A 23,623-nucleotide genomic window follows, 5' to 3' on the forward strand; every position below is an offset into this window, starting at 1 on the left:
CACGTGGATGATGGGGCAGGAGTTAGAGCATCCCAACTGAACCGAGTAAACTCCGCATCTTTATCCCAGCTGCGCCCCTCTGCCACATTATAATGAACACCTGGGGACACGCCCACTCACTGTTTCCCAGCTCCCTCATTGGCCGCCTGTTTAGATATTCAGGACGCTGCCCGGTGATTGGCTCAAACCTCACACAAGTGATTTCATAAAGCAAATCTTTTGGAAGTTGTGTAAAGGGAATAAGTAGGGGAAAAAAAACCTTGAGATAACGGCGGGTATCCACAGCACAATTAGCAGACTGTATCTCTCTTCCCCCCTCTCTCTCTGCTGTCAGTCGCTGGAGGATTTGTCGGAGTTTCCGCGCGTCTCTGCATCTGTGAGTACTACCTGAGTTTGCCTGCTGCTGAAGCTGCTGCTGTCCTCCTTCGGGTTCAGCATCCTCGTAGCGCTCCGCTGGGATCCGCTGCGGAAAGAGACGAAAAGAAAAGTTGATCTCCGTCCCGATTTGAAAGCAACTTTCTTCTCTGAGCAAATAATAAATCCCGATTAAGACGCTTACTTATCAGCAGTACTGTTTAATCATCACCTGCAGTAACAGTAGCTGCCACGGATTAAGTGCTGCTTTACATAAAGTGGATGCCGATGAGCAGATAGTAAAAAATGACAGCAGGGTTTTTACAGACTAATTATTGCAGCAGTTATGTGGTTTAATTTTTTTTTTTTTTTTTGCATGGTTGCACATTTTTATGGTACATTTTTCCTTATCTTATTTTAAACGAGGTGCTTTTTTTTTTTTTTTTTTACTTGGTAACCTATATTCACTTGGAGTTATATGTATTTTATAAATTTTTATGATAGATAGATAGATAGATAGATAGATAGATAGATAGATAGATAGATAGATAGATAGATAGATAGATAGATAGATAGATAGATAGATAGATAGATAGATAGATAGATAGATAGATAGATAATTGTAAATAAGTTAAACGGATATTTAATATAATGCATTGTGTGGATGATTGGTTCAGTAATTCTACAAAAACTACTATCAAAACAATCCAAATTGTTTTCATCATGAAGTTTTTCTGATGCAGTACTTAATGTTTTAAACTACTTGTTTGTTCAGTGTTTTTTTTAAGCTGATGACGTGAGTTTTTTTTTATTGTGCTGTGTGTCTTTACTGGAAAGAGTTTTAATGCTGCCTTATATTCACTGCGTTATGTGATGGACGAATTGGAGTTGAAAATGTCAATTGTTGATCGCTGAAAGCTGAAGTGCAATTCACTGGGACTGGTAGAGCACTTTATGTGAGTGTGTGTGTGTGTGTGTGTGTGTGTGTGTGTGTGTGTGTGTGTGTGTGTGTGTGTGTGTGTGTGTGTGTGTGTGCGTGCATGTGCGTGTGTGTGTGTGTGAGTGTGTGAGTGTGTTCTGCAGTGAGGGTGTCCTTCACAGGGAAGAGGTTCTGGAAGTGTGTGTTTGAAACTGAAGATGTTGCTGGGTCTTTGTCGCAGTGTTATCAGGATCAGAGCTGGGCAGGAACGCTCCACGAAGCACATGCTGATGTTGCACGCTGTGGTAATGGCCTCTTAATGCCAACATAAATAACCAAATTGAAAACATTTCTCTGCTCCAAACACCTATTTTTTTTTTTCCAATGGCTATTTCATGGTCTTTGACATAAACAACTTTAACTGATGCTTCCTGTCATTGTTTTTGACACTGCAGATGTTGCAGCATAAAAGAGGGCAGCGAATGTTTTGTGAATCCTTGCAGAAAAGTCCCATTAAGACTTTACTTGACGACACAAGCGAGATGTCTTGGTCTTTACTGCAGTGAATGTGAGGCAAAATGACTGCATGTCCTTGACTGGAGAATGTAGTACCTCACAGTTTTATCAAACTCAAATCCCCAATGGTTTCAAGTACTCATCTGTCCTTTCTCCACCACGCTCTTCTATCTGGTTATTACTTTGTACTTAAGGCGAATACTTAAAATTTTCTGTTTTCAGGCTGACGGCAATCGGAAATCTGATCCACTGGAATAAAGCCCTGTATTATACATGGTATTTGAGTTTTAGTCAAAATTGTATTACCAACAACTGTTTATTTTTTCCATTTTGAGTCTATTTTGTGTATTTTTTTGTGCATTCTCACAGAAAAATGTTGCAATCATTTTCTATCGCCCCCCCGTTTTTTTTTTTTTTTTTTTTTTTTACTTTTCAAGTTTCTTTTTCCTCCTCTTTTTTTAATTTATAGTTCACAGCCCCTATCTAACATGGAGTATATGAGCAAGTCTGCAAAGTTGCCTCGTGTAGTCTGCGAGCGGCCGGCTCATTTGTCATCACATCCTGCTCTAATGGGGAAAAACATCCTCATCTCGAGTTGTTAATTAACCCTTGTTGCTAACAACCACAGTCTACATTACCACCAGCTCTCCAGCGGGCCGTTATCGCCGTGCTGCCTGCCTGGAGAGCCAGCAGCGGCCCAGCCATATTTCTGCAGGTGTCAGCGGAGGTGCTTCCTCTCCCTGCCGATATGCTTTTGAGAGTATTACTCAAACAGCACTGGGTTTTTTTTTTTTTTATTTTTTATCTTAAATTGAATTGTTGAGGGAGATGTTAAAGAGCCATACATCACCTGGACACTCAGAGCAGAAAGGAAGAATCTGCAGCGGTGTGGAGGCAGAGATGGGAACGTTCTCGGTGGCACTACAGATGGAATGAGTACTATGACGAAGGCTGCGTTCATAAATCTGCAGGCGGAGAAAATCAAGTTGTCAGCTTATAAACGCTATTTAACGTGCGTGTGTGTAAAGTTTTGCAGTGCTGTTGACGATGTGCATCTTATTCTAGCCCTAAGAAGGTGACCCTCGTCTTTCCTTTCTTCCTTTTTATTCTCTAATCCATGTTTCACTTCTTTCTTTTTCTCACTATGAGCATCAGAAACCTCACCTCTACCTCCACTTCACAAATCAAATTGGATCAATTCGACCTTGTTCACCTTTTATCTGCTTAACACTAAAAGGATACTTGCACATCAAGAAGCCCTTTTATCCCCCCAAAAAACCTTTTCCAATTTAGAGTTGGTCACTGTCTCTGCAATAACAGCCCCTCGGATCTGTTATATCAGGTCATATTGGTTTCCTCTGTGCTCACTTGGCCTCTGGCTAATGCCCTGCTCCATGTATGGATTTTCTGTCCTGTAATTCCTCAGCCTGTCTGCATGTGATGGGTTGTTCAGATCTAACCCTGCAGAACGCTGCTGATTGCAGTGGTATATCTTCATCTTTATGTCTGAGTAGAGCAGAAAGCTCGGCCAATGATGTTGGCCTTGCGATGGATTTGGAGAATTAGCAACAAGGGCGTGTGTTGCAGTTTGCAGATGTATGACTTACAGTTTTTTATTTGATTCCCATTTACCTCAACAGACAGGGCAAATGTGCAAAGAGCGGTGTGTGTGTGTGTGTGTGTGTGTGTGTGTGTGTGTGTGTGTGTGTGTGTGTGTGTGTGTGTGTGTGTGTGTGTGTGTGTGTGTGTGTGTGTGTGTGTGTGTGTGTGTGTGTGTGTGTGTGTTTGTGTGTGTGTGTGCGAATTTGATTGATGGAAATTGTGCTGCTTTGTGTTTTTCTACGGAAATCTTTTTGCATCATTCTGCTTTTTAGAGCAAACTATCACAGTATGTTTGTTGAGCCCCTGATTATTGGGCAAGAAAAATTGTCAGAAATTTTTGCAGGGGCAAATGAGACAAAAAGATGGTTGTCTTCAGTTCGATGTTGCAAACGGTGTGTTTCGCCCTTCAGGTGAGGATGTTGTTGTGGCTGATTTTATTCCTGCCTGCCCTCTCCTCGGCTCAGCGATCAGAGCCCATGTTCTCAGCTGTAACCAAGACCGTCCTACCTCCGGACTACGAAAACAACCCCACCCAACTCAACTACGGCGTCGCAGTCACTGACGTGGATGGGGACGGAGACCTTGAGATTTTTGTAGCTGGGTAAGGAGTGTGTAGAAAAGCGTGTTGCAACTGTCTCTGTTCCATCATCATGAACACCTCTGAATCCCTCATGTTCTCGTGCTCCACTGACAGGGTTACAAGTGTAACTCTTCAGGCTAAAATCAAAATACACTGTCATTTTCCCCGAGTTAAAGATTGAAGACAAAGGCAAAAAAACTGAAAGACAATAGATGGTAACGGTTCCCTGAGGCTCACGAAAATGGATGTCATTGAATAGAGCGCCATTGATGGGAATGGTTTTACAGGCCTATATCCAGTGAAGCAGCAATACATTTTCAATGCTTAATAGAATATAGATTAACCAAAATGACCCTGCTTAATACATGTCATTAAGCCTAAACATCCTATTCAGCAGGTATCCTGGACAGAAGACCATCCCAAAACCCCATAGAGGATGTCATTTCATTTTTCATTAGAATAATCTTCCTTTGGACTGCTTATATAGTTAATATTGCTCTGATGTTACTAAAGTTCAGTACTCAAGAGCAGCATTATAACAACTTCAAAAGCTTTATGTGTAAGATTTTACAGATTTTTGGAATCTAAATATTTAGGCAAAACTAGATTTTGACTGCAGGATGTTGCTTTACCTTTCCCTGGTGCAATACAGGATGACTGATTCAATTTGTAGCCCCCAAAAAATATTGAATTATTTGTTATTTCTGGATTATAGGTATGCCAAATATAAAAACCTATCCTGGTAATAATTAAAAAAAAAAAAAAAAAAATGCAGACTGGTCATTATAAAGACCCTCACAACCTCAGCTAACTTCTTATTGTATTGTATTATATTGTATTGTATTGGCCTCCATGAACACAAAATGTTTTCTTACATATTTAAATGTTCCAATTTTCTGTATTCTTGTCTCGCTGGTATCTGGCTCTCTCAGAAAGTGATATAATGTAATTATAATATAATTATGTGCATCAGGATTTAACTTCACCCACGCATTCATGTAGCAGATTAGCAGAGTGGAACATTTTCAGACAAGAAGTTAACTCCAACTCCAAATGTGCATTTAGGCATGAAAAACATCAAATCACTGAGCATAACATTCTGTCACATGACCCACTCATAAACTAGGGATTCAATTGCTGAAAGACTGACAGCACAATCTGCAGCCAAATTCTCCACCTTTCTGATTCACACCTCTGAATGGCTTCCTCTCTATAGCCACAACACCTGAGCTCAGGGCTTTATAAAATCTACATGAGACAGCATGGCAGACATAACATGATTTCTTAGAGAAGTGGAAATAATGAAAACTGGTGATGATAACATAAACTTATAGGGTTGTTAATTTATTAGTAAGATTCCCGCGTTTCTGTGTTCGGGAAAGTCAAGACTATTTGAATTGATGATGATTTGATTGTTACTTAATTAATCATAAATGATTTATAGGGAAATATGTAAAAGTATTCCACAGATCTAGCAGTGTACTTGCATACTGTAACATTGTTGGACTCATGCTGGACAGTTTTAAAAAGTCAATTAAATTCTTTCTTTTCGTTTAAAAAAAAAAGGTAGAACGTATCCGACGAACTATTTTTTAAGCCGTGCATTCTCATTCTGCTTTAAAACCCCATGTCTACATCACCCATAACGTAAATCAACTTATTTATAGCCTCAAGTAGGCCTTGAGATAAGGAGCGTGTTCAAGTGGTGTGAAAGGGTCCCTCCTTTCTCATTTTTTTAAGGTTGCATCTGTAACTCCAAACTAATGACTTTTCTTAAGTGACATCACCAGTGGAAATTTATCTGACTTTAGGCTTTATACTGCTTTTTCACATATGAAGCAGTACTCCATAGACTTTGGTGTACAATAGGTGGAGGTTCCACTTTAAGACTTAAAACTAAATTCACAGGTGCCTCAAACTTCATCAAGATTCTGTCATGAATAATTTGCAATCTACAAAATGAAGCAACAAACATACAAACATTGTTTTCAACATTTTTAGGCAGCACGATCAGCCACAACTCTTGAAATGAAGGAAAACAAAAAAACAGACAGAATTCCTGCTAACAGTTATACGTAATAAACAGCTTCCTGTTTCTGCCTGTTGACAGCTACAATGGCCCAAATTTGGTGCTGAAGTACGACAAGCAGAGGAGACGGCTTGTGAACATCGCTGTTGACAACCGTAGTTCCCCGTTCTACGCCCTGAGAGACCGTCAAGGCAACGCCATCGGAGTGACAGCGTGCGACATCGATGGAGATGGACGGGAGGAGATTTATGTCCTTAACACCAATAATGCCTTCTCTGGTACAGTACAAGCTGATACACTTTTGTAAAAGCACACATGCCTAAGTGCACACTCGCACACACACTCACCAGACCTCTTTTCTTGTACAGGAGAATCTGTATGCAAATATTGAACTTATCTCATCTCAGTCTTCATCAGATAACAGATAAGCTTTGTGCTGCTATTAATCAATCTGAGAGCTATAGAGCGCACAGTGCCAAAACCGCAGCACCTCACCTCTATCATTTTTATAAAAACTCCTGTATCACATTTCTCACTTTCATCCACAGCAACCCGCTCTTCTGTTTCCAATCACCCACGGTTCTTGTATTGCATAACACCTCTTTACTCCGCACAATCTTTCCCTCTCCTGAACTCTGTATCTCTCCGCATCAAGGTCGAGCAACATATTCTGACAAGCTGTTCAAGTTTCGCAATGGACGCTTTGAAGATCTGCTGAGCGATGATATTAATGAGCACAGGGATGTAGCCAACCCTATGGCTGGCCGCTCAGTGGCCTGTGTGGACAGAAAGGTACTCCACAAACACACACACACACACACACAGAGTATATGTAGATCTGCACTGTGCGCGCGCACGCACACACACGCACACACACACACACACACACACACACACACACACACACACACACACACACACACACACACACACACACACACACACACACACACACACACACACACACACACCAGAGTGTCTTCTGCGTACATGCACGGGTGCTTCTGTTTGTTTACCAGTGATAACTCATGCCCTGCCTACGCCGCCCTTCTCAGCATGTGCTATGACAGTTCATTTGGGGGAATGGTGCGCCATTTTCTCTCTTCTGTCCATCGCACCAGTGTAATTACAGAAGCCAGGGCTCGTTTGTTTTATAGAACATCGTACGAGGGGAGGAGTGATGACTGCACAGTACTGCTTTCTGCCCGTAGCATTTTCTCTCTTTCTCTCAGTCCCCTTTTTTTCCATTGTTTTCTATCCTTTTCCACCTTACTTATTCCCCTGTTTTCTCTCTGTGACTGACGCACTCACACTTCTTTCTTTGTCTCTTATCTTAAACACACGCATGCAGTTCTCACTTCCAATCAGGGACGGGATAAAGAAGGTTATAGTGGGAAGAGGACAGTAGAGATTACAATAGATTTTTTAAAAACCACAGTCCCATCCCAGTGAGCACTGATAGGTTGCGCTGCTGCCAAACCGATTGGAAAGATATCTGCTTTTAATGGCATGATTCTTTTTAGAAGAAGCCAGAGCCCTGATGTGTATTCTTGCATGCTAGTTCCACTAGACCGACAGACAGAGAACACGTTTTCCTGTCACTGCACAAGTTTTATTAGAACATCTTTGGCACAATGGCAGAAGGTTGCACAGGCCAAAAAGCTAAGTATGCTGTAGAGTCAGCTGAGTGGCAAATGTGTTTGATCTGGTTTGTTCATAAATAAAGTGTTATTTTTCAGAAAAAAGGATGGGTTTTTCATCCAACCATTTCGTCTCCCCCAAGTCTCCTTGAAAGTGACATCCCATCATTATTTTTCTACAAACTGATGAAGGTGACATATTGAGTCTCGCATTGAGCTGATGGATCGGTTTTACTTTGAACTGGCAGGGAGGAGAAAATAAGTGGATTTTAAAAGCTAGAATAATTGAAATATGTTCAAATAAATCACAGTTAAGTGCAATAAAAGCACTATATGTTTCCTGACAACAAAAGAATGTAAATGCCGCATTAGAAAAGGTAGCTTATTCAGGCTTCTTAGTGATGGCTGTAAAGATTGATGTAAACTGTGTGCAGTCCTTGCACCAACATGCACTCTGCAGGCATGCATGTCACACCATTCACAATGCCAATCTAGGTGACAGAAATTAGCCTTGGGTGAAGGCTTATTGAAAAATCGTTGACTTTTAAGTTTGTTAAGTAACTGCCAGTGGCCTTCAGGTCTTTCGTTGTAGTTCAATTTAGATTTTTGCCAAGTTCTGAGTGTGTGTGGTGTGTGTGGTGTGTGCGGTGTGTGAACCCCATTCTTCCCACAGCATGCCATAATGTGACACCTAATGACATTTACATCAGCCAGACTCATTTACCCTCCTTGTCTTGTAAAAATATACTAAGGTTAACACAAATGGCGCGTGTGTGTGCGCGTTTGCATATGTGCATGTGTTTGTATTGATTGAAATATGTTCGGCCTGGTGGGAAAGCTCATTGGATCGAGTGTGTAGTCTATTAGTGTGGTTCCGTCTTTGAGTTTGTGTCTGCAGGGACTCTGACTGATAATGGAGTGTGAAATTAATCTCCAAAGGGAGGCTGAGGAAGGAGTAGGGAGAGAGGCTGAGAAAAAGGGGGTAAAGGGTAAGAAATAGGGTAAAGGGAGATAAAAAAAAAAAAAAAAAGGGGGGAGAAAAGGTTTGATTAGGGAAAGGTGTATAATATTCACAGAGAGAGCAAAAGAATAAAAGAAGATATTTCAAGGCTTAGTCTGGGGTTACAAATAACCTACTTAATCCTGTTTTAGTTTGATAAATACCTAAGTGATAAACCTTTGTTATTTATTTGGTTTTTCATCTGAAGTAACTATAACGCATGAATGGCACAGTGTGAAAGATGCTGCTGATTATCTCAATCTGCAGCTCCCTTTAGCCTTAAGTACCTTTATAGGTTTCAGCTCATTGTTTAGCTGTCCGGCTGCACATGTACCGTTTTATTGTCATTTTCACAGCTTGTTTTTGATCTTCCCAAGTGGCCTGCCATTGCAGGTTTATATCAAAGAATATACTTGATATAAATATACAGATATACGTATTGAGTCCCAGTTTTGTCTCCGTTCGCTGCCTTAACTCCCATGCAGAGGAGGCTAATTCAATTTTGTAGCTGGTACCGATGGCAATGAAAGAACTAAAAGAAAGAAACATTTCCAGGAACAATGCCTTTGTTCCAGTGATAAAAAGGACATCCACTAAAAACTTAAAACATGTCTGAAAAGAGACAATGGTGTTGAATTGTTAAAAGGTGCCATAAAATATGCAAGATTTACACCCCATCTTGTAGTACCACTTTTTATTTAAAGAGGCGACAGTGAGTCATTGTAGCCCCCAGTCTGCCCTCACGCACGGCTAATTTTGCGTGTACCTGCCATGCCGTCAGTTAGTAGTTGGCTTTTTAAGCGACATTACACAAGACGGTGTGCTCCAATGTCATTATTGGCACGGCAGTGATGCGGTCAAGCGTCACTGAAATGAGAAACAATGTAAGTTCAGCATCAAACGTTATTCCTTTACTCGCCAAGAGCTGTCGCCAGTGGTGAAAAGCAACACCAATGGTAACACTTGTTTTGCTACTGTGTTGTCAAGTGTTTCCGCCATCGTTTGCATTTACTGTTTCATTCATCATTAACAAGAAGTTGGAATACTCCTTCTTGCGCTCATGTTCAACTGAGGGCCGACTGGATGATGCTGCGGTGACTCCCCGTCGCCTCTTGAGGCGCAGAGTGGTATTAAAGACAAAGCGGGCTGGGTAGCGTGCAAACTTCAGTACACATCTGTGCAAGACAATACTCAGATATTAGTTCATTTTTGAATGTTGTAAACAAAACAAAACAAACAAAAAAAATCTCCATATTGTACTTTTAAATAAGTTTTAAGTGCCACAAGCGCCACAAATAAAATGACCTCTGTGGTACCTGTGTAAAATACCACAAAACTCAATGGTGAATTTCTGGTGAATGTTGAAATTAGTACCAGCTAAAATCTAGCAACACGTGCCTTTTTTGTTATGCTATACAGTTAATCTAAATCAAGTAGATCAATAAATGTATTAACAAATGCGAACCATACTTGTTTTTGTACAGGGTACGGGCCGTTATGCTATCTACATAGCTAATTATGCCAGCGGCAACGTGGGTCCTCATGCTCTCATAGAAATGGACGAGGCGGCGAGTGACCTGTCCCAGGGAGTCGTTGCTCTCTCCAACGTGGCAGAGCAGGCTGGAGTCAACAAGTTCATTGGTAGGTACGAAGAACTGACTGCGTACGTGACATCCGCCTTATGATCAGCCAGCACGACTTGGACCTTCAGTGTGATTTATACAGACATCTGCAGAAGAACATGTGCTTGTTGTACCCATGGAGTCTGAAATATAGGACTTTACTACACTGAGGGAGTGAGACCCGGGAGAGTAAGAGAGAGTTGGAGCAACGCCAGGCAAGAAAAAAAAAAAATGAAAAAGGTAGAGGAAGAAAGAGAACACGTTGGCTCTTTTGGCCCTGTCAGCTGTTTACTCCAGTCAAAGTCACGGGGAAGCAAAGGGAAGGGCGACACACACATACATCAGACCAGCTCAACAGCCTGGAGATGGCATTGATCACAGCCTTACCTAGCCTCATACAACACTTTGTATTTTATGTGCAACAACCGCCATCAGAGTCCTTCTCATCAAAGTACTCCTTGTCAAAAAGGACAAAAAAGACTTTATATCCTGCGGCGGTTAAATGGTTTTAATGTTGACGGGGTCGTTCATGGTCCTATTTTACAAGCCTGTCTTTAATGGTATGGTAAGTGGTTGGTAAAATCTCTGATCAGCAGCTTGTCAGACAACTTTAGTCAAACTACTGGTAAAAACAACGTAACATGCTGTATAACCTCAAAGATAATTTCTCCCCACATTTTCTGTCTGGTCATACTTTCAAATGAAGGCTAAAATGTCAAATACAGTCATCTTTAGAAAATCCATCTTTATCCTCTTTTCAAGGAATTTTCCTTGAGCCAGAAATACCTTGTGAGGATTATGCTGTAACAGGTGCAGTAAACACATTCATTTCAAATAACTGTAGCGTGCATTGCCTCTGCATAGGCTTTCATTTCTTAATGTTGTCTTTATGTAGCATACCCTTCCGAAAGAAGGTCTTGGCACTTGAATAGATGATTTTTTTTTTTTTTTAAAGAGCTTGTACATCTTTGGGGGGTGCTAATATCCTAAAACAATTCACTTTCTTCCTTCCTTTTACAGTATTCTCATATATAAGCACTATACTTACAGTTTTAAATCTCAGTTTTGCACGAATGTAACTACAGTGAGTCCCTTTCAGAATAAAAGCATCAAAAACGAAGATGGAAAAGTACAAAATAAAACTACTTAACAACTGTTTAACAAGGCTATCCTTAGCTCGAGATAAGACATAAATTGGGTTATTTACATATTATTTCATTATTTTTTGTCCTTTGAGTGTGAAGAGTATATTTGTATTTTAATGCAAATTATAGTCTCAATGCTATATTTATTTTAAGCTGCCTTGCTGCCAGAAAAGTTCCTGTCATGGGGAAATGTTTAATTTTAGCATCTGAATGATATTGAAATTCACTGCCACACCTCGGCACACCTCCGTGGCCTGGATCAAGTTAACTCAGTGACATATAGAAGGGTAGGACATTAAATGCCAAAATGCACAATTTCACGATGATTTGTTTCTTCATAACAAAAACCATCATGAGTCAAAAAGAATTTGACTTTTACGATACTTTATTATAATCACTGAGAAGTCCTTGCCGCTGATGTTCTTCTAAGTTTTGAAAATGGGAGATGACTTTGTATTTGAGCGCAGAGGAATGAATCTTCATCATCTATAGATCTTTTTTTTACATGCAGGAAATCATCTGATCCACCAGGGGGACAGAGAGATCCGGCTCAGAATTACCGTGAATGATGTACGGTGGATGGCTTTGTCATCAAAGTGCCGTAAATCAGAGCAGAGGGACAGACAGTGAAGTTGTATATCTAATGGTTACATATCTCTGGAGAGACATTAGTGGTTTATGGCCATAGGGGGCGAGTGATATTTGTCTGGGCTGATGGAGCGGGCCAGTAAATCAGGAGCTAGCTCTGACTCACAGCACTGACTCTGCATACTGGAAGGGCAATCAAAGCCCTTTCAAGTCCATAATTAAACTCTGCTGGTCTGAGATGAAACAACTTAGCGAGATACTTTACTTTATAGAAGGTCATTGGAAAATCCTGCGGTGATATTGAGAGTGTGAAGAACAGTCATGACGATCTTTTCGTGAGGAGAAACTTACTGTTAGCTTTTGGTGAATGCAGAAGATTCTCAGCACGTGTTGCGTCGTTGTTTTGTGACGAGGTGTGTTTACCTGTATTTGTGTGTATGTAGCCATGACAGTCAGTGTCTGTGTCAGCAGAAAGACCTGCTCTGCTCAGAGTAAATGGCCCGGAAAGACAGTAATGATCTTTTATCATTCACTTCTGTTATGGAGCTGATCTCTCTCCCTCCGTTCTCTCTGTTGTTTCACCCATTCTGCTTGATTTTGTCTTTCTAAAAACTGTTCTGCTCACCCTCTTCTTAGCCGCCTTTTCTCTTACCCCCGAGCCTCGTCTCTCTGTTTCCATCTGTGCAGGAGGGAGAGGCGTCGTAGTGGGGCCCATTGTCAGTCAAACGCTGCCTGATGTGTTTTGCGACAATGAGTACGGACCCAACTTCCTGTTCAGGAACAACGGAGATGGAACTTTTACTGATGTTGCTCAGCAGGCGGGTAAGAAAATCATGTACAATTTAACAGATCATTCCCTTGTGGTTAAGTAAAATCCACACATGGTGCAAAAACAATACAAAAGGTTGGCTTTATTGTATAATGGAGCATATTACCGTATCATTTTAGGTGTGGAAGACCCCATGCAGCATGGCAGAGGGGTGGCTCTGGCAGACTTCAACCGTGACGGCAAGACGGACATCGTCTACGGGAACTGGAATGGACCTCATCGCCTGTACATGCAGCTAAATAACCGCAAACAGAAATTCAAGGTGGGTCCAACACAACATGCGCACATACGCAAAAACGTCTTGTTCTTGTGTCAATATCAGCTGAGTATGCTTCAAACAAACATGGTAGTGTGATGCCTGAGAGGTGTATCGACCTGCTCCTAATGTTCACAAGGTGAAAAGGCTGCCGTCATGCAGACAGTCAAAACACAATGACATATGTGGGAAAACACTTTTAGTTGTACATACGACGTGGACAGCGTGTGGAGACAAGAACGAGAGACAGAAGTAGTTGTAAAAATTTAAACTTGATCAACTTTCACATCTCCACCCACTCTACTCCACACGCCAACTGCTGAAGAAAGGGGGCCTCATTGTCTGATTGTTGGTTTTGGATTACACTGCCATGAAGACGACTTCAGACATTATTGGACAATCTGACTTTGTTTGAGGCATCCTGAAGCTTTTGTTTATTAAAGGACTGATTGACCCAATTTTCAAGATACACATTTTTTTTTTCCATACCTGTTGTAATACCTGAGGTTGTTAATAAGTGAGCAGTTTAGGGTTGGACTCTTTTTTTTTTGGTAGAGAGTATCTCCAATGAAAACTGTTTACATGTATGTCTGTGGATAATCCAGAGTAACCAGCACTCTGATAATCTGCAATCTGTGTCTCATGATTCATGGTCAAATTACCAGTTAAAGCTGCTGATGTAAGAAAGCTTGAGGGAGACTTTATTGGCCTCCTTCCTCTGCCCAAAATCAATGTCTAATGAACAAGCAGCACAAAAAGAACAAGCCTGACCTATTCTCACTGGGAATCACCGTGTGTTCAATCCTAACAGTTGCCTGGTGAATTAGCACTCCTCAGTTCTGGCCCGCTGTGGGTTTGAGTGATATTTAAAGGCGCATGGTTGGCGATTCACTCGATCAATGACTCTATAGACAACGCCCGCAAGACAGCCAGCAGTGTGCATCGGTTTGTGTTCCACATTTAAGAGCGGCCAAGTCAGAGACGGTCCCGGCTGCGTGTAAATCTGCAGAGGTTTCCTGCACAGTGATCTATCTGTCACCGGCTGCACCCGCATCTTTTACCAAAGAGATAAACGTCACAGGAGACATCTTTATAGAGGTCAAATAAGGGGTTAATGTGTGATGCTTAACCCACAGACAACTCCATCAGTGTGACACACACACACACACACACACACACACACACACACACACACACACACACACACACACACACACACACACACACACACACACACACACACACACACACACACAATCACACAATCACACAGAAGACAAATTGAATTAGCCGGACAATGTTTTTTTTTTAACCAAGATTGTTAAATCACAAACGCACTACATATTTAAGACCCCTTTCGCCCACACAAGCTGACACTCCTGTGAGCCGTGTTGACCTTTGGCATACATAATGAAGCTGTTGTATCACTTCAGTAAACCTCCAATTAAATTGGGCTGAACCAGCAGCTTGCCTGGCTTGTGGAAAGTGCAGATTAGGCCTGTTTGTGTTTTAATTAAAATCCATAGCACAGGTTTTCCTTGCAATAGGTTTAACACACACACACACACACACACACACACACACACACACACACACACACACACACACACACACACACACACACACACACACACACACACACACACACACACACACACACACACGTCTGACACATACACACATTATCTGTCACACATACACAGATACATACTGAATACATATTTATAGAGATAAAAAAAAAAAAGTCTTCTTGGTTACCGTTTACTCAAATCGAAGCTGGATTCCTTTTGTAATAAATTAATATAAAAGTTATTATTGATGTTTAGAATAATTACTTCATTTTAATAATAAGTGTTTTTTTATTCCAACTTTTGCCATAGTAACAAGAATTTTAAAGTGCAAAAATATTTCAAAATTTTATTTACAGTCTAAAATTGTCCCTCCTTGCACTAAATCTTCTAGTGTTATTAATAGTGATTTTCCATTTTTATACAGCCTACATTTTATGTACCAAATCAAATTGATTGTATTTTTTTAAACTTAATCCAAAACTTTTGTCTCTGCTTCATGTTAGTTTTGATGAGAGTCTCTTTCTTTTTCATATGACACACCTATTCATGCTTCTCGTACGGTAATAAAGTAATTGTAAAGCTTTCCCTGCCTTCCTGCCTCATGGCCTCAGTTGGCCATCCCCTCTCCTTCACCTGAGAAGCAGAGGTCACTGTGGGCGGCCCCCACCTCTGCAGCTTTATGAGCCTTATAATTAAAACAGGGAGTAAATACTGGGGGGAGTGAAGGGCTGCTCTATAACTCTTTCCCGACTTATCACCGTGTCACTGAAGCGGGGAGATATCCGTTACTTTCTCATTCGAAAACTCCTGTGCTGCAGAGACTTTTTCTCAGGCAGGAGAGCTGCTTTCTATGTTTCTCATGCCGGAGGATGTAAAAAGAGTCTTTGTTCTTATCTTTTGGTTTTACATTACACTCTCAGCCACAGCAGTTGAACTCAAGGACTGGACACTGATTATTGATGGACATATTGTTTGTTGTGGAGATTGAACCTGTGACCTTCAGGCGATGGAAGAGGCTCTCGAGCCAGTGGCTCGGTGCGCACCACATGTTCACATGTTGGACGAAACACTTGTAGGATGTAATAACAGCAAGTTTTAGAAATGTTCAAGTGAATGAAATGCTCAGGAGAGTTTCTGAAGTCTTCTTAGACTTCATGCAGCAATCAAACTTCAGCAGTAAACCCTGACTAGACAGTGGACTTATACAAAAGACTAAACAAATAAATGTTGTGTATCAACCTCTACTTATGGAACACATATGCTTGTTTTTTGTAATGAATAATGTTATTTTATGTCCAAAATGCAGGATTCTATGAAATGCAGCAACGTAATTTCCCAACGCGGACAATAAAGTATATCTTATTGTATCGTACCTCGTCTGTCCCATTAAACACAAAGCTAATTCAATAGAATTTTAAAATTGGCTTTCACAAGCAAAGAGATGAACAAAAAGGTTCTGTGTTTGTAAAAGTGGTTTTTTTAATTTTTTTTTATCACTAAATACATCTAAACCGAAAAAAAAAAAAAACGTTTTATTAACAAACAATTCAATTAAGCATTCATTCAACATGAAAGAAGAAAAAAAACACAATTACTAAAGGAATTTAATACAAACTGAGCATTTTAGGTGTTGTGTATTTGCCCCTATGCACAAACATGTGGCGAGCATGGCAGTAAAAACAATTTTGTGAATTAATACAGATAAAGACTTTGATCAGAATTTGATTATAGGCTATTCAAATATGTTTAATCATTGCTGCTGCAGCTGCTGAATTTTCTTTTTGGTTTTCTAATTTACTTCCAAAGGATCAATTCAAGCGTCCTCGTTCCACACACACACAGACATTTTTTTTATTTTTTTTTATGTATGAGTGTGTTTCACTGATGTACCTCTTTCTGCAGGACATAGCATCCCAGAAGTTTTCCATGCCGTCCCCGGTTCGGACCGTCATCGCTGCAGACTTTGACAACGACAACGAGCTGGAGGTCTTCTTCAATAACATCGCCTACAGAGGCCCGTCATCCAACAGACTCTTTAGGTATTAACACAGAAATAAAACAAGACACACACACACATAGATTTTGTACAAGTATGGTAGTGAGTTGTAATGGCACTTTGATGATGAGTTTAATGGACTGCTCTTGTGTCTTGATTTAATATTCCAAAGCCGTTCTGGAAGCTGAGAAGAATTCAAAATTACCAGCCATGGATACTTATCTAGTCTGGCATCCCGCCTCTTCCTCCACACATGAATGAATCTTTCATTAAGACAGTTTTAGGTCTCTTTTTGGCTCATGGTTTGGCTTCCTCTCCAGATAATATTAATTAACTCAGCTCTCAACGTGTAATATATGATACATATCAATTTTTAAGGACTTAATAGCAGAATGAGCCCCATCCTGTCTGAATAAAAATCTGATCTGGCATGTTTGTCTGAACAGATGAATGTTGCCATGAGCTGCTGGGTCAATTCATGCTGCATATCAATAATCAGTTTAAGTATAGTATATTCCTGCGCACCAGGTCATTGGGGGAAAATTTATCTTTCTGGACACGTTGATGTTCTTGACAGGGGTCACTGCTCCGCAGTCCATGGCTCTGCCATTGTCTTCTATGAAGATGAATCAGCTAATTTAACTCTGCTCTCTGGCACTGAAAAAGCAAGTTCAAACTATTGTGCCCAAGCTAATTAATTCAACACAACGAATCAATATTTAGCTGAGCTGAGGGGTTTAACAGCTAGGATTAGCACATTAGTGCACTGTGATATCAAATTATTATGGAAAGCTGCATCGAGAAATGCTTTAAAGGTACACAGTAGCTTCTAAAGTACATGTTGTTGTTTTTTTCCAAACAAAAAGATAATTACAATCAGATACAAGCAGAAACATAACAATGATGAAGGAATTAGGAAGTAATATAATTATTTAATTTGAGAAAACATGTCGTTTTAAGGAAGTGTCCAAAAAAAACCTAATAATCACAAGATGTGGACGATTGGAGACAAATAAACGTATCTTAAGGTGAAGATAAAGAAGAAAGTCTTGTGCACTTTATTTTGTTTTAGTTTTAAAGTGCATAAACTACATGAGTTATCTATGTTGTATGTAGCATTTAGAATAAAAAAAAGACTACGATTTATGTATATTCTATATGTATACATACATTCTAAATGTATATATACATTTACTTATATAAAGTAATGGAAGTAATACTAAGTAAAAGTAGAAATACCATACTCCAAAAGTCTCTGTTCAAAATTCTACTCAAATGAAAGTGAGAAAGTATTGTCATTATTTAGACAGAATAGCCACTATTGGGTGTATAAACTGGATTATCATTAATTAATTAACATGTAAGCAACATTTTAATGTTGTTGCCGGTCGATTGGAGCAAATATTTCCTACTTTTTGCACAAGTGGCCCGTGTACGATAATAATTTACCATATTTCAGAAGCTGATCATATGTTTTGTGTGTTCAGTATTATTATTATATTGCAGTAACTATCAATGCCAGATAAAGATATGTACATATAATGCAAAATTTCACTCTGAAATGTAGTAGAGTGGAAGAATAAAGTGGTACATGTTCCTCAAACTTGCACTTAACTGTAGTACTCGAGTAAATTAATTTAGGATGTTTCCAACATGGGTTGCATATTAATTGTGACTTATGATATTGCTTTGATAGGGTGAGCAGGAGAGAACATGGGGACCCCCAGATAGAAGAGTTGAATGTTGGGGATGCATCAGAGCCTGAAGGACGAGGAACCGGTGAGCACAGCAGGACAGACAGCTGTCTAACATCTGTATTAATGATGATAAGCAGCATGGGGACACATCTCACATCTGCTATTCCTGCATGAAACCATTAGATGGCATCAGAGCTCCGCTTAGGATCTGAGTTTCCTCATGCTTCTTCAAAGTAGAAACGTTCTGCATTGTTAGGTTTTATGACTGTTGAATTACGTTGATGCTTGAAGGCTGTTTAGCTGCATCACTACTGTGATGGATCTCTAGGAGCTGTTGCCACAGACTTCGATGGCGATGGGCGTCTGGAGCTGCTGGTGTCTCATGGTGAAAGTGCTGCACAGCCGCTCTCAGTTTATAAAGTCAACCAGGTGAGTGTCTCTGACACTTCTTTTAAATAACACTTGACACTCAGTAGGTGGTATCATTTCAACCCAGCCCTCCCTTTCTCTTATTCTGCCTGTGTCTCAGGGCACCACCAACTCCTGGCTGCGAGTGATTCCTCGGACCAAGTTTGGTGCTTTTGCCAGAGGAGCTAAAGTGGTGGTTTACACAAAAAAGAGTGGCCCACACACACGGATCATCGATGGTGGCTCAGGATACCTGTGTGAGATGGAGCCTGTTGCACACTTTGGCCTCGGTAAGACTGCAGTTAAAAGGCGCACACAGCTATGCAGGCATCCGACCTGTGACCTTTTGGCTGACCACAAGTGCTAGTCACTCGGGCTGCGACTAACAATTACTCAATTACAAATGAATCTATTAATTTCTTTGTCTTTGAAGAATCAGAAATTTGTTTCAGCTGACCTACAGATGAGTCATAGAAATAAAGTTTATTTTGATTAAAAAAAAAAATGGAGTGGAGAGATAATAAGAGAGAGAATTGGGCAGGATAAGCATTGCAGAGAGTAGCAGTGAGAGGGAAAATGAAAACGTGGAAAATATTGTTTTATACCTTCAGCCTGATTAGACACCCATGGGATTGAAACAAAGCGAGGAGAGAGCCGGTGGACAGGTGCTGCAGCTGGAAACCAGCCTGGATTCTGAGTAACTGGCTACCTGTCCTCCTCCTGGCCCCATAGGACAGTCAGCTGGTGGCCATCCAGGCCTGGTAGCCCACCCACTGCTGCTCCCTGTTCACTAAACCTGTTCTGTACCAGGACTGTCCAAGCCGATCAACTCTGTTGACCCTCATAATACACTCTCAACTCGCCACATCATTGTGGCTTTAGAAAAGTCCACAGTCTGGGGTAAAAAGCATCACCCCTGGTAGACATGTGAGATACACTTCCGACCACTAAATGAGAGGGTGTCATGTGGGTGCAGAACAGGCGAAATATTCTTTGGCTCTCAGGCAGAACACCTGCCGAGTGGGTCGCTGCTTGGCAAGGTAACTCAAGATCTGTTTACATTAGAAATGCCACTTTAATTAAGGGCTACAGCGGGCCTCTGGAGAGGGGCTTTCTCCATGCCTGATTAAAATAGTTAATGGAGAGAGGAGAGTGTGAGCCAAGGGGAAAAGAGGAGGATGAAAATTCATGCCAACATACAGTTGGTACTGTAATCAATAAACCTTTAGTGATGAGTGTGTTTTGTCCATCCTGAATGATCCTAACCTGAACAGGCAAGGACGTGGCCACCAACGTCGAGGTGTACTGGCCAGACGGCCGCTCAATTGCCCGACCGCTGGAGCCTTCAGAGATCAACTCAGTGCTGGAGATCCACTATCCGAGAGACGACGAGGAGGTCACTCCTACGGTGGAAATAGAGGTAGAGAAGTGTTTCATTGTTAGCTTCATAGTAACTTCTGATCTTCTAAAAGACACGAGACACAACGCATAGCATCTGAAGATGTCTGGTTTAAACAGCCACAAGTGGTGCAGTTACACTGGTAGCGAGAAGAGGCTAATAGCACTACAGAGAACATACAGATATTCACTGGGATAATATTATTTTCCAGTGATGAAAAGCTCAGAATAATTTCAAAGATGCTTCAGATGGATTACAAAATTTAAAAAAGAACACCCAGCATTAGGTGGCTTACAGTAAGTCTTTGTGCTGCCACAGCAGCTTCAGTGCTCCTTGCCATGAAACCGTACTTAAGGGACGATATCTCTTCCAAAAACAATCCCCTGATTTAGTGTTTTGATGATGGTTGTGGAAGGAGCTGTCTAAACACTGGTCCCAGAATTCCCACAAGTGTTGTGCTACAGCATGTGATTCTAATTGTTTCTAATACGAATCAGACCATTCAGTAACAGACTCTTGTTTCATACTGACTGTGTCTTACAGTGCGGTCATGGGTTTGCTCTGAATGAGAATGGCCGCTGCACAGGTAAGCTGGAACATTTTACCCACCTGTTGAATTCTCTGTGCTCGTCTTCTCGTTTAAAAATCCCTGAGTCAAGAGTCTTTGCCTTCCTCACCCCCTCCCCCGCCCTCAGATAAAGATGAGTGTACCGAGTTCCCCTCTGTGTGCCCCTCTGACCGCCCCGTCTGCACCAACACCTACGGCAGCTATAAGTGCCGCGCCAAGAGGAGATGCAACCAGGGCTTTGAGCCCAACGATGATGGGTCGGCCTGCGTGGGTGAGTGGACCTGGCCGAGTCAGGGTAGACTTAGCTGGATCATTAACATCAGGAGAACAAAGGAAGCACTGCCAGAGAACGAGATGCATTGAGCTGCCTTAATTATGCTGGTTTTGAGTAAAGGCTCAGAGGTGCTAACATTCCTCTGACCGTGTTCCCTCTCTGTACCCCGCTGTCTTGCATGACTAACTCCCCCATGTGAACGAGCTGTCTTTTAGCCGTGAAGACGTACATATTATCTAACAACCCGCTGATCTGTTTCTCTGCAGCCCAGGTTGCTTACTTTGGGGGCACGCGGTCTTCTGGGGAGCACACGTGGCCGGGCCTTTCTTTCTGGCTGCTCTCTGTCTCGATGCTGCCACTCATCTCTACCCATCTCCACACTGGACTGCTGTAGCTGTTGTTGTTTTCTTCCCTTCCCAACTCTCTCCATGGCTGAACGGGGATGTACAGAAACTCTCAGAGCAAACTTTTCACACACACAAAAAAGAAAGAAAATCTACTCCTTCTCCTCTTTGGATCTCTGCTATCTTTTTCCATCAGTTATCTACAGTCTTGCCCTCCCTCGTCACCGCTGTCATACGTTGCCTCTTGGCTCCCGGCCCCTTCTGGACTATAAAGAAACATACAGGGAGCATGTCTGCTGGGAGCTACGGGGTTCAGAACTAACTGTGTCACACCCGCAGAGCCCTCACGTCATCACCTGGCACTTATCTTAGTGGGACCTGAACTGAAGCCAAGTCAAAAAGTTGAGCTGCAGTGTATACACCACTGCACATACAGCAGACAGATCTACTGGCTCCACAGACCACATTCATTAGAAACATGCTGAGGGCCCATCTGTATCTCCACAATGTCGCAACGCTAGTCCTTGCAGTGTCACCGTCATTGTTATTATGGGCTTACTGGCAAGGTGAGGAACACTTTAGGTTTTGTGTGTGTGTGTGTGTGTGTGTGTGTGTGTGTGTGTGTGTGTGTGTGTGTGTGTGTGTGTGTGTGTGTGTGTGTGTGTGTGCGTGCGTGCGTGCGTGCGAGTTGGGTTCAAAGGGGCAGTCGGGGAGAGGAACATATGGCGGATCATCTGTCTTCGATGGTAGGTTACATTTTGTTACCTATGAATAATACAATACCACAGAAAATAAGAGGCAAGTGTCAAGAGCATAAAGACGTAAAGATAAAGGAGAAACACCTGAACTAAAACTCAGCAGTCCACTTAATGTGGGCCTGGTGACGTTTCACACCTTCATTACAGTAACGTCCTGAGAATGTAGTAAAAACTGCCACAAATAAACAATTAAAAATGTACAAATTACAGTTTGAAGCTGTACATTATACAAAACCTCAAAGGATGAGCTAATATTCCTCGTTTTCTTCACTGTCATCAAATTTCACGAAAAGACCAAAATCAATGATGCTTCTACTTACCAATTTCCTTTGTCTGTGGTATTCTTACTCAACCACTCTGTTCCCCATAGAACACATTAAATATATGTAGTTTCATTTTATGTATTAATTCTTTGATAAATGACTTCCTGAAACACTAAAACAGCTGCAATTTATATTTACTGGCACATGCATAAAACATAATAATGTTGGAAACAATTTTCAGCTGCAGATGCGGTGTGAAGCAGTGTCTGTACCCAGTGTACAGTTCCCATGTACACTGGATGCAACTGATGCATTTTTAAAAACTTCTGAACAACAATTGCACTGAGGAAAAAAATATTTGTAACGAGGATCAATTTATTGTTGATTTAGTTTTTTTTTAAGAGGTTTGTAGACAGTAACAAAAAAATATAAAATATAGAAGAAAGAAAGACGATGTGGATCTCTGATTGCCCTTACAGAAGATGAATGAATGCATTTCACGTGTAAAAAAAACACCATGTGACCACATACACCTGTACGTGCACCATATATACCTGTACACACGTGACTGTGATGTGAAACATGTATTTTGCTCATGAGAAATGTGATTTTGGAACATATCAGTGGTGTAATGTGTGAAGCCCATGTAGATTTCCATGGGAAGACTTTACACGTTATAATATGTTTCAACATGTGGTCCACATGTCTCCCATGTGGAAAATAATGGTATGTTTTTTTCTGTAAGGATGGTTGGGATTTAGGAAATTGAAAACAAACCTTGCTTGCCCATTTAATGTAATGTCGGTAAAGTGGTTTCGTCAAGCCTTCCATAGTGAACTAAAGGCCATAAAACACTAGGAGGCCTTTTTTTTTTTTATTAGACATGACAGGCATATTCTTTTGTCTCATTGCCACGATTCTTGAAACGTTTTATGAAATGAATAAATACTTTGGCAAAAAAGACGACCAAAAAGTGAAAACATTTTGCTCCACAAGATGTTGACTGGCAGGTTTTTGCTTCCTCATTATTGGGCAGAGGAGCACGAGTTCTCATCTCAGCAACCCCATGATCAATATCACAGCAGGGGATAATGTTCGTAATCGAGTGTTGGCCAGGACATTCCTCCAGAGTAGTAACTCTGTGTGTGTGTGTCTGTGTGTGTGATTCATGGATGGATCCTTACTCAATCACTGAGGCAAGTGTTACATATATTCAGGACATTTTTAGCCAAAAACCTCACACATTCCATATGAGATACGGCACC

The 23,623-nt window shown here is 41.1% G+C and overlaps 1 protein-coding gene across 1 annotated transcript; it reads left to right on the forward strand.

The window, feature by feature from the left end:
• The first annotated feature begins 319 nt into the window (after positions 1-319).
• Positions 320-22,967, forward strand: crtac1b (cartilage acidic protein 1b). Its single transcript, XM_069692629.1, has 15 exons — positions 320-376; positions 3,802-3,992; positions 6,082-6,278; positions 6,656-6,792; positions 10,125-10,281; positions 12,683-12,817; positions 12,944-13,086; positions 16,554-16,690; positions 18,344-18,426; positions 18,673-18,773; positions 18,874-19,042; positions 20,027-20,172; positions 20,695-20,737; positions 20,847-20,990; positions 21,260-22,967. Exons 2-15 carry the CDS (start codon positions 3,808-3,810, stop codon positions 21,385-21,387), a joined length of 1,905 nt encoding a protein of 634 aa, XP_069548730.1. The 5' UTR covers positions 320-376; positions 3,802-3,807; the 3' UTR covers positions 21,388-22,967.
• Positions 22,968-23,623: the final 656 nt, after the last annotated feature.

This window comes from Brachyistius frenatus, unplaced genomic scaffold (genome assembly GCF_029030835.1).
Source record: "Brachyistius frenatus isolate BFR_SWC_R1_liver_20210118 unplaced genomic scaffold, ASM2903083v1 Contig_13, whole genome shotgun sequence".
Classification (NCBI taxonomy): domain Eukaryota; kingdom Metazoa; phylum Chordata; class Actinopteri; family Embiotocidae; genus Brachyistius; species Brachyistius frenatus.

Bases quoted from the DNA above. Each gene is read 5' to 3' on its own strand.
- crtac1b (XM_069692629.1), top strand. From the start codon at position 3,808: ATGTTGTTGTGGCTGATTTTATTCCTGCCTGCCCTCTCCTCGGCTCAG. The intron at 12,818-12,943 runs GTAAGAAAATCA...GTATCATTTTAG, and splicing joins TGATGTTGCTCAGCAGGCGG to GTGTGGAAGACCCCATGCAG. The intron at 16,691-18,343 runs GTATTAACACAG...TTGCTTTGATAG, and splicing joins TCATCCAACAGACTCTTTAG to GGTGAGCAGGAGAGAACATG.